An 11,143-nucleotide genomic window follows, 5' to 3' on the forward strand; every position below is an offset into this window, starting at 1 on the left:
TGAAAGCATGCCAGTGTAAGTAGATAAATAGGTACTGCTGCAGCAGGAAGGTAAACGGCGTTTCCATGCGCTCTGGTTTCCATCATGGTGTTCCCTTGTGCCAGAAGCAGTTTAGTCATGGTGGCCACATGACCCGGAATGATGTGGGCAGACAAACACTGGCTCCCTCAGCCTGGGAGCGAGATGAGCGCCGTAACCCCATAGTCGCCTTTGACTGGACTTAACCGTCCAGGGGTCCTGTCCTTTCCTTTACCTTCTTTTTTACCTCTTAATTAGCCACCCTTCCCCGCGATGGAGTGAGCTCCCATTGCTCGGTCCCTGCTCCTGCCAACCTAGCAGTTCGAAAGCACGTCAAAGTGCAAGTAGATAAATAGGTACTGCTCCGGTGGGAAGGTAAACGGCGTTTCCGTGCGCTGCTCTAGTTTGCCAGAAGTGGCTTAGTCATGCTGGCCACATGACCTGGAAGCTGTACGCCGGCTCCTTTGGCCAGTAAAGCGAAATGAGCGCCGCAACCCCAGAGTCGTCTGCAACTGGACCTAATGGTCAGGGGTCCCTTTACCTTCTTTTTTACCTCTTAATTAGCCACCCTTCACCATAAGGTCCCAGGGTGTGAACAGCTAATTGCAATTTCAGCAGCATTATCTGTGATCCAAATTGCTCCATGTTTTAGGTCTCTGAGTGATCTTTGTTGTAATTCTCCGCATTAACCATTTATTTTGACTTCTTTAGTTTTCACATTCCCCCCATCCTCTCCAGACTACAACAGCCACCCACAATTCTCTTGAGTCAGAGCTGTTCAATTACCTCCAAGAGATCTGTTTCCAAACAAGAGGTTTAAGGATTGCAGACTTCCTGAATAAGCACATTTTCTGTGGGTGAGTCAGCCAGCCCACAGAAAGAGATAATCCCTGGTAATAAACTACTGCTTTCTGCCTGAAAGAGCAACACACACCGTTTGCAGGAAGAAAGAGCAACTACCAGTTGTTGTTTTTAACAGAATGAAAGAATGCTGTCTTAGCTGACCTGCTTGTGTCGCAATCTATTTCAGGAAATCTGAGATTGAGCAATAAAAGCAATTATCCCAAAATAATTTTTAAGCTACGAGTGTCATTTTCAATACTTTGTACATGGCATCAAATATTCAATTATACCTTACATAATATAACATTAGATCAAAATCTCCTGCTTCTTCATCAAGTCATACAAAACTACCTCTTTATTTGTTATTCAGAACGAACATTATGGCCAGCAAGGCACTTTTTGTTCCACACAGCAGGCTTCACATACCAAGAACTTCTTGTTTATTTCTAACCTCTTCCCAACACAGAGCTTCAAGGGAAGTATTGCACAGGTTGCCAATCTCCCTCCTCCCTTCATTAATCACCTGGATTTAAATTAAACATGAATCCACCTAACAATGTTGCAAACTGGCAACACCTCAATGTCCCTACTGGTACTGAAGGATGGGAGAGAATGGTGAGGTACCTTATGAACTTAAATAGAAGCATCCCCCCAGCATTCGATGGAAAGGTCATGCTAAAATTAGTTTATATCGGCTCAGGGTCTAGAATATTACTACTACAGTAAAATAAAATGAGTAAAAAATGCTTCAAATCTCAGTACGAGGGAAGATACAAGTGTTGAAGAGGCACTGAAAAGGAGTTCATTTTCAGTTTCCTAGCACATCTTTCAAGTTCCAAGGTCTAGTAGCAGATAACATCACGTTGCTATGTGAACTAAAGAAAATGTATACAGCGGCAACCAAATTGCTAAAAGCATAATCTGAGACTCCATATGAAGCTGCCTTGTATTGATTTGGACACTGATCCATACAAGATGATGACTGGCAGTCATTTTCCAGGGTTTCAGACAGGAATCTCAGGCAGCCTTACCTGGGGCTACCAAGGAATGAACCCAAGACCTTCTACATACAAGCCAGAGATACTCTACCACTGAGATGTGGTCCTTCAGTTTGTTATTATTTACAGAAGCTATTTAAAAGAACAGAATTTGTTTATTTTAATCTTATTTTATTTATTTTAATTTTTAATAAAAAATGTTTCTAGCCTGCCTTTCTTCACACAGTGAAACTAGGGCAAGGTACAAGAAATTAAAGCGAAAAAAGTATCAATTGCAAATCATCAAACAAACAATAAAACAGAAACAGATAAAAAATTATGGCAAAGTCAGTAGTACCAGTAAACCAGTATCAGAATCCGACCAAGTCATTAACATCCCACAAAAAGGTCTGTTGGGATAAATTAATTTTAGATTTATTTATTAATTAAATGTATCTGCCACTTTTTACCAAAAAATAAATAAATAAAAAAGTTTAAAGGCAATTTAGATAAGACTGAACCAGCAGAGGTCTTGTTTCCATCTCAACCTGAGCTTTAGCCCCTAAAAGCTAACAGAGGCCAACATCTAGCACATAATGCTAATTTAAGTGCTGTTAAGTGCTAAGAAGCAGAAGCTTAATCCAGGCAAGACAGAAACTATAGTAGTGGGTCAGTGTAGGGATAGAGAGTCAACAGATCTACCCATCTAGATGAATGTGCAAGGTACAAGGTGTGGTGGAAACATCTTTCAGGAACAAATTCCCTCATGGATGAACTTCTGGGACTGCATGCCAATGGTGGGCAGGACCAGTACTAAAATGGGCAGGGCTAGCATCTCTCTCTCTCCTCTATTCCCCCCACACACACCAATTCACACACATCCACACATCATGTGACTCCGTTCCCCTCCATTCATATTCTCTTATACACACAAAGTATTGAAAACTGTATTAGGAGTCTTGCCAGAGGGCGGTGCGATCTTTATGGAGGAAGGAGGGAAGGACTAAGCCAGGGGTAGGCAACCTAAGGCCCATGGGCCACAAGTGGCCCACGGGGGTCGTTTAACTGGGCCCCGAACCGAGTTGCCCGCTCGGCGAGTCCCCACGCGCTGTGCTAAAGCAGCAGTGCAGTGCAGGGACTCGCTTCCACAGTGCCGGAAATTGCATCTGTGCAGACGCAGACGCCAGAAATTGCGGCCTCACACACAATGGAGCCTATGGAGGGATCTCCACTGGAGTGAACTGGCCCAGGTGAGATAAACCTTGCCGACCCCTGGACTAAGCCTTGCCTTTATAGCTGTAACCTTCCTAAATAGCCCTCTGGGAGGGCGTTAGGCTTGGGAAAAATGCTTCTCAGTGGAAGTAAATGGGTGGCTTTTATATGTCTTGTAAGCCAGATGTTCTCCACTCCAGCCTATTCTTCCTGCGTCGCAATATCAGCCAATACAGAATTCTGTGGACTCCCCCTCCTGAGAAGGAAAGTTGGTGGTGAACATATTATTCAATTGCACTGGCTTCTTATTTGTTTCAAGACCCAAATCGAAGTGCGAGTAATGACAGTATCTAAGAAGCAGTCAGCAGGTTCACTGCAAAAAAATCTTAAGAGCACAACACTTAAAATTACTGAACCACCATGCAAATCATAGAAATCAATGGCGATTACAATTCCAACTTCAATGGATAAACATTTGCTGTACATGTAAGGTATCATCGTACAAAATTTTATTAAGTGTTACAAAGCACAAGTATTTTAAAAAAAGGTGTGTTTGTGTTTAAAAAATCAGAAGATTAAAAAAGACAGCACCAAAATATACAGTATGGAAGGCACATGTTGCTTCAAACATACTAATTCATTGCTAAGTGTAATTTCATACAAATCTAAGCAAACAGATTGAATTAATTAACCACAAAAAATATGAGCTACATTGTTATCTGGGTTGATCTTTTGAATTTGTACGCAGATCCAGTGTTAACCTTCATATTTTCCCACATATTCATGTCTAGGATTATTACAATGGAAGAAATCTTTAAAGCAAAACATGTTGTAAACATTCAGCAGGCCAAATGCTACCTGCAATATAAATTTAGTCTACATTACCATCTTGTCTGTAGATTCTAAAAGTTATGACAAAATACAGAGTACTTCATTTGTTCCGTAACTTGAAATTCATGACAAACAAGTTGTTTCTTCAAGTTTATACCACTGTTATGTCACCCATCCTGCTTGCGTGGCCATACTATAAATAGAGAAAATATTATCAATCAATACAGAGCTCTAGTATATTCAAGTATAAATAATCAATTTGAACTGGAATATAAAAAAATTAATCCAGACACCCTTGAGCTGTAAAATTGTCGTGGCTGGATAACTGCAAGTCTAATTCAAACTGTAAAGTCAATGAAATTAAAATTGTATAAATGCTCCAGGATCTAAATTCTCCCCTCCAATAAAACCAGTTCTACGTATTCAAAAAGAATATTCATGAAACTAAGTGGCTTAGGATTCTTTCTGTTGTATGTTTGTTTTATATAGAGTATCTCAAACCTAGTTCACAAACACAAGTGCTACTACTCTTTCCATCCCAGATTAGGAATATGTTATACATGAATTTTCTTTTTTACATATAATCAAATCATTCTGAACAAGATGGTGCACATTACAAAAGTAAGAAACACTGCAGAATCGCTTGTACTTCTGACTCCCAATTCTAAAGACTGAAGGAGCAGGTGGGAAGCAAGATGTAGAACTCAAGGTTACGAGTATGAGGCAGAATTCAAAAACACAAAACAATTGACATTTTTGACCCCCTACTTTTAATTTGTGTAGGTATCTTAGTTTAAACCTTTCCTTCTCCGACTGCTGCATCTCCCTCCCAAATTTTCACTCCAAATTCTTATCAAGTTCTGCAAGCTGATGTTCCACTGACATTATTAGCATAACTGTCTCCAAGGCTGTTGCCTTCTTTTAATTCTTATTCATTCTGCTTTCATCTCTAGGTCTAGGTCTGTTATCATTTTAATGATCATTCTTTTTTTCTTTTTTAAAAAAACTTTTTTAGAGGGGGGGAACCCAGAAGACTCAGTGTTATAAGCTTCAGACAGTCTTTTATTAAGCCTTAAAACCTTCTGAATTTTGCACAATGGTCTGGATCTAAGATTCCACTTGTGGGAGGGATGTATCCAGCTTAGCTAAAGAACAGAAGAATGACTATCCAGAAGATATTTTGCTGATTGTGCAAGCACTTGCAAAACTATTTGGACAAAATCATTTCCTATTTATGCCTAAATTCAATATTTGTACATTTTATTTTATTTATATCTTACACCTTCAACACTGCAGTGCTCTCAAGAGTGGTTTACAGCTTAAATCCCTTGCATATATGCAAAGTGAGTCCTAGTCCCTGATTTAGGATTTAAAAAATAGGTATGTACTGTATTGACCTGAATGTAAAGTGCACCTTTTTGGACCAAATTATGTCACAAAAATTAGGGTATGCATTAGATTTGATGGCGCCAGCTAATACTTTTTTGGTTTAGAGCGTTTTTTGAAAACTGAGGTGCGCATTACGTTCACTGGTGCATTAGAATCGCATAAATATGGTAGTTAATGAGAGCCCACTAACATAAAACTAATTTGCATGCTACAATGTCCCAGGTTTCAGTATGGGCAGGAACTCATTGACCTAGGGGTGAGCAGAATTTAGGCTTGTGGGATCTACTGGGGTTTTTTTCTTCTAAAATACCCAAATCCCTCAACCAGAGCCAGGTGCAAAACAGTGGTAATGGGGAAAACATAGAATGATAAATATTTAAGAAATAGATGCCAGTTAAGGGGAAAGGATTTTTTTTACTTCGTACAGGAACAACATAGCATAAGAAACAATGGATATGCCAAAATAGCCACAAATCTTTCTTTATTCCATTTATGAATCGCTTGCCATAAAGCATTTAAAAGCAATTTTAAAAAGAAAAACATCTACAATAAAAAGATGTATTTTAAAAAGTTCAAGTACAATACAGATAGTCATTTAAAATACTGGCTGGAAAAGGAAGGCCTTCAGCAAGAATAAAAAATATAAGAGAGGGAACCTCTGTCTGATACGTAACAGACTTTTAAAGGATATTAATGTTGCAAGTATTCATTAGAAGTACTGGAAGCAAATAAAGCAGAATGCCCTGGTTAGCTCAATTTAGGTCTACTCCCTGTCACAAGGAATCTTAAACCAAGGGATTTTCTCAGCCAACAAAACTACCTCTTTCCCTTATAAGCACATCATCCCTGGAAACAAGGGAGAATTGATGTCTCAACTTTTTGTATGATTTGGCATGATCAGGGTGTACTATTTCTGCTCTAGAGAAGTGTTCTTTCCTGCTTCCAGAGTCTTCTCATCTGATGCATTAAGACCTGTCCCAGGAATTTATATCTCCCTAGAAGGGCAGTGAACCAAAAAAGATTTTTTTCCAAGTGCCTTAGATAAGTTTGGTCTTTGATGAACTGACATGTCAGCGGCTTCTTCCTCTGACAGCTTTGCTATAAAAGGAATTTAACTTTGGGCTTTATAGCTATTGGTATATCAGGAAAGTTTATATTAACACAGTGAGAACAACAGATCGGTTCATGCAAAAAACACAAATGTCCCTTACTTCACACAGTGGAATTTTAGGTGTTTGGTGAACAGTATGTTTTCAGCTGAACTACTCATCTTTTCAATAATGGCAGGGTGAAATATCAGCCCTTTTAGTTCCATTATAGTGTGTGTGTGTGTGTGTGTGTGTGTGTGTGTGTACACACACACACACACACACACACACACTATGGGAACAGCTGCATGCCAAAACTCTTTCAAAATTCAATGCTGTGAAATAATTACATCTTATAATATTTTATTAACCAAGGATGTTCTATATTCAAGATACAGAAATTCACTATGTGGAATTGAAATGAACTCCATAGAGATGAACAGGAAATGAAACTTAAATTGGTTTTATAGAACCAATGCAGTTTTTAAAAGAAAGTTTATACAGTATCATCACTCAGAGGAAGAAAATATAAAGCTTTATCACCATGAAGGGGAATAAAACATTTTAGACAGTCTGTTACGCATTAACAAATCCTGGCTGATCCAAGCCAAATGTTTCCTAAATCAAAACTTTTAGCAGTGGTATAGGATGCTTCAAAAATGTGATATGCAATCACTAAAAGAAAAATCTTTTCATAAAATTAATATGCCACTTGATTGTAAGAAATACCTCAAATTGTTTACAAAAAGAGTAAAACAATGAAATTTATGCCACAAGGGTGAATGAATTATTTTCTCTATCAATGCAGTTTTATTATTCAGGTATGGCAGTGTCAGCCTATTTAAAGGACAATATGCATTTGCAAAGCACCCCTCCTCCTCCACTTACTTAAAATGCTTTGCGAAATACTGAATAATGCTATAAGCAGCCGAGTTGGGAAATGGTTGGTGCATGTTGTATAGACAAACTCTTTTATGAGATTATGTAGTCTTTGAGTAGTCTTACACCAACCCCCAACCCCACAAGGGAATTTTTTACACATTTACTAAAGTCAAAAGGAATCAATACACTAGGGTCTACAAATGGGTCATGTCATACACCTAAACTTTTCACCATTTTAAGACGATAAGCAGCATAAACTAAAAAGCATTTCTACAGCTTCTAACCAATATTAAGCAACATTTACTGCAACAATGAGGAGCTACTTACTTTACCACAGAGGTCAAGTCTCTGGTTTATATTTTATTTAGGCCACCCCATTCTAAAAAAAAGTACCTGTCAACATATATATATATATATATATATATATATATATATATATATATAGAGCAGCACGGCTTGGTTCCCCCCACCCCCAGGCAAAAAATATTTTGCAGTTAGGTTGTCAACCCAAGATCCAGTTTTCAGCCTACTGTTTGTGCTATTATACGTGGAAACGGAACAAGCAAGATCACAAGAACATTTACTTCATGTTGGCAAATTCATTTTCAATCGTCATTCTGATTCTCCACCATTGTGCACCCTTTTCTAATCCTGGTTATTAACATCAGTCCAGGTACTTATCAGTGGCCTGGTTTGCATGACACACTTAAGCCAAACATTGGTTTAGTGAAATTGTGAAAACATGTGGGCTCCTGGAGAAAACATATGGACTCACAACATATTTGCTTCTCCTGTTCTGAGTTAAGCCAAAGCTTGCCTTACTGTGTTGTCCAAACTGGGGCTTACGGTAAAGACAGAGGTGCTGTGTGGATAATTGATCTGGATAATTGATCAATTTCCTGCTCTGGATGGGATTTTTGTCTGGCTGGAATGTTTTTGTTTGGCTGGAATGTGTCCTTTAACTTCTGCTTCTCTGTGGTCTGGATGGAGAAGAGGGCTGGTGGGTGTGGGTGTAAAAACCAACTCTCTGTACCAAGGAAAAACTTGCATTACTTGCTTGGCCCACTTTAGCCTTTGGCCCATTCTGGCATGGAGGCCACAGAAGGATGCCCAGATGGGAATGGGGCCTTTGGTGTGAAAAGAAAGTTCCCCGCCCCAGCCAAAATCCAGCCTTAGGGTTACCAGTGCATGAGCCACAGTGCTTAGGCTATGTTAAGAACCAGTGTATCCCAAGGTTAAATAAAACCTGCAGTTCAATGGGGGAAAGTATTAATCTATAGGCTGAGATCCAATATTTGTCACTCCATTCCCTGAAGCTTCTACTCCTATTCCCAGAGAGATGTTAAGTCCCACAGATATTTGTTGGCATCCGTCTGTCCCAGGAGACACTGGAGGGCTGCTCCTTTGAACTGTTGGAAGGTTGCAGCGCCTGCTGTTGCTGTAGACAAAGATATGGGAGAGACCTGTTTTGTTGCAGCTGGGGCAAATGAAGGCGCCCGGTTGTGCTGCTGCAGATGAATCATGGTGTTTCTTCTCTCTGTGCTCCCTACAGCAGTCGTTCCTTCTCTGGTCACTGCTATTGATACGCAACCTATCTGTCTCCAGGCACTGTGGTTGTCTGCACACGGCAGGGTTGATGTTGCCAGTCTTCACGTCACATTTGCAGACATCTTCGTAACGCAGTTGGTCTGCCAATGAACCTGGTGTCTTAAGCCCCATAGAGCACATCTTTGGGGATCCTGCCATCTTCCATTCTGTGCACATGACCAAGCCAGCATAGGTGTCACTGAGAAAGGAGTGCAAACATGCTTGGAATGTGGGAGAGCACATATTTGTTTGAAACTCTGTACTGCCACGTGACACCCAAAATCTTCAGTCCATATGAAAGGCATGAGGCGTCGCTCCTGATGGTTTTAAGTTGCCCATGACTAACAAATTGCACTTCCTCTTTCGTTTGTTTTGTTAAGCATATTGTATTACTGGAAATACTACAGTATGGATGGTTATAGAATTAGAGGTGATGGGAAAGGGTAATCTATTTACTACCAGAAAGCAGTAGCATCTAGCACAGAGAAAGCTGGCAGCTACAACACAGGCTCTCAACTATGTTCCTCAATTCACCAGCTGTGCCCAGAGATGTCAGCTTGCTTCAGCCTCAAAAGTAATCATTCACTAGTCCAAAGCCTTGCATAGCTTTTGTGCTTTATTAACTTGGCACCCGTATGATTCAGTATAGCGAATTAGATAAAAGTAACAGAAAAAGATATAAGCAGAAAGGGAATGAAAGTCCTAAATTGATTTATAATTTTATCAAGCGTCACACCTTTGACAACAAACGAATTCTACTATTCATATTTTCAGAGTAAGAGTGGGATATAATTTATTATTAGAGCTGCATTATACTACAGGACCAGTAGTATAACAATTATAGTATTCTCAGGTTTTGATTTCTGAGCATCATTAACTATCCTTTGCAAGCTTTGAGGGCAAGCCTTTCTGGGCTTTGTGAATTTTTATCTCAACCCATAATCTTAAAATTGGCTTCAGAAGTTATGACGACATGTTTTTCTTTAAATCAAAAGTAGAACTTTTGCAATCATACCCCGAATGGGAAAACTACACAAATTTCTACACACAAAGAGAATTTTAAAAGTATGAGTTTAGAATTTGTATGCAGCCTGGGAACAGTACCCATACCTTACAGCACAGTCTGGCATGAATAAAGTGCCTATTTTTATTTTTTTCCCTTCTCTCCTCCCTATAAATTCTAATTGTTGTTGATACGAAGTACCTTTTGCTTATGGTCGCCAATTTAACGTTAATAAACATTTCATATCTGTAGTATTTGTAGTAATTGTTAACTTTGTGAATATATTCAGAAACGTTTATCTGGGTGTTTATTGTTTTATTTTTAACTTTAGGTAACTGTTGCTCTAATGTAAAGTGAATATGTATCTCATTGCAACAATGTTAAACAGATGAAAATGAATAAAAACTATGTTACAAAAAAATGAATGAGTTTAGGGTTTTCTCATGTTCTCTAGTTTTCCAAATCTCTGTAATACTGGTGGGAAAGTATCTTATCATTAGTTTCACCCCAATCTTAAACACTACAGGAACCCCTGTTGTGAACAAATATTCGTATTTTGCTTTTAGATAGTTACTGAAACTTTCCCTTAGGGGAGGCTCAGCCATTTTTTACTACTAGCAAGTGGAATCTGTATGATTTAATACGTGGTTTTAGATTGTTATGTATAAATTTATTTTTATTGCATATGGATTTTTGTTTTTACATGTCTTTCCTACAGACACACTTGTTGGGAAGCAGTTTATAAATCCTGAAAGCAAATAATGTACTAAGCTCTCTTCCTGTTACAACAATGAAAAGGGCTAGCTACTTTCAAGAATCCAGACTCTTATTTGTGGAAAACCTGGAAAAAAAATAAACTATCATGCCTGCTACCAATTTTTGAAAATCCTAAAGAGATTTAATGAAGGATTTATAAACAGCTTCCCAAGAAGTGCTTCCAAGTGCTTTGCACAACAGAAATGTAAAAAACCAAAATATAATTAAAATATATACACAATAACATCCAGACACTTACTCCAGACTCCATTCTTGATAGACCTGCTCTTTCTATATAATGAAGGTACAGTATACAAAAAAAAACACCTCAATAGTTTCAATGTTCACACACCTACTCATTCAATCATCTGTCTGACAACATACATTATACTGTAGTTAAAATATCTAAAATCCAATAATAATCACAAGGCTGAACAGATATGCAATAACAAAGCCATTACTTTTTACAAGCCATCTTTGTTTTCATAAAACATGTTGCCATCCTCTGGAAATACAAAGTTCATGTGATTTGCATTGCGTTAAAAATATTTTATGTG

At 38.6% G+C, this 11,143-nt stretch overlaps 1 protein-coding gene and 1 long non-coding RNA gene across 2 annotated transcripts in view; one reads left to right on the top strand and one right to left on the bottom strand.

Moving 5' to 3' along the window:
* The window catches only part of LOC310761462, a 37,112-nt gene that overhangs the window by 19,087 nt on the left and 6,882 nt on the right, over positions 1-11,143 (top strand). The gene's annotated exons all lie outside the window — the stretch shown is intronic.
* The window catches only part of CXADR (CXADR cell adhesion molecule), a 45,453-nt gene continuing 37,852 nt past the window's right edge, over positions 3,543-11,143 (bottom strand). Inside the window, exon 8 of the mRNA XM_083611310.1 lies at positions 3,543-4,074. Coding sequence (XP_083467436.1) covers positions 4,033-4,074 — 42 coding nt within the window. The 3' untranslated portion in view covers positions 3,543-4,032. The remainder of the gene's footprint in view (positions 4,075-11,143) is intronic.

Source organism: Podarcis filfolensis (genome assembly GCF_964270895.1).
Source record: "Podarcis filfolensis genome assembly, chromosome: 4".
NCBI lineage: Eukaryota > Metazoa > Chordata > Lepidosauria > Squamata > Lacertidae > Podarcis > Podarcis filfolensis.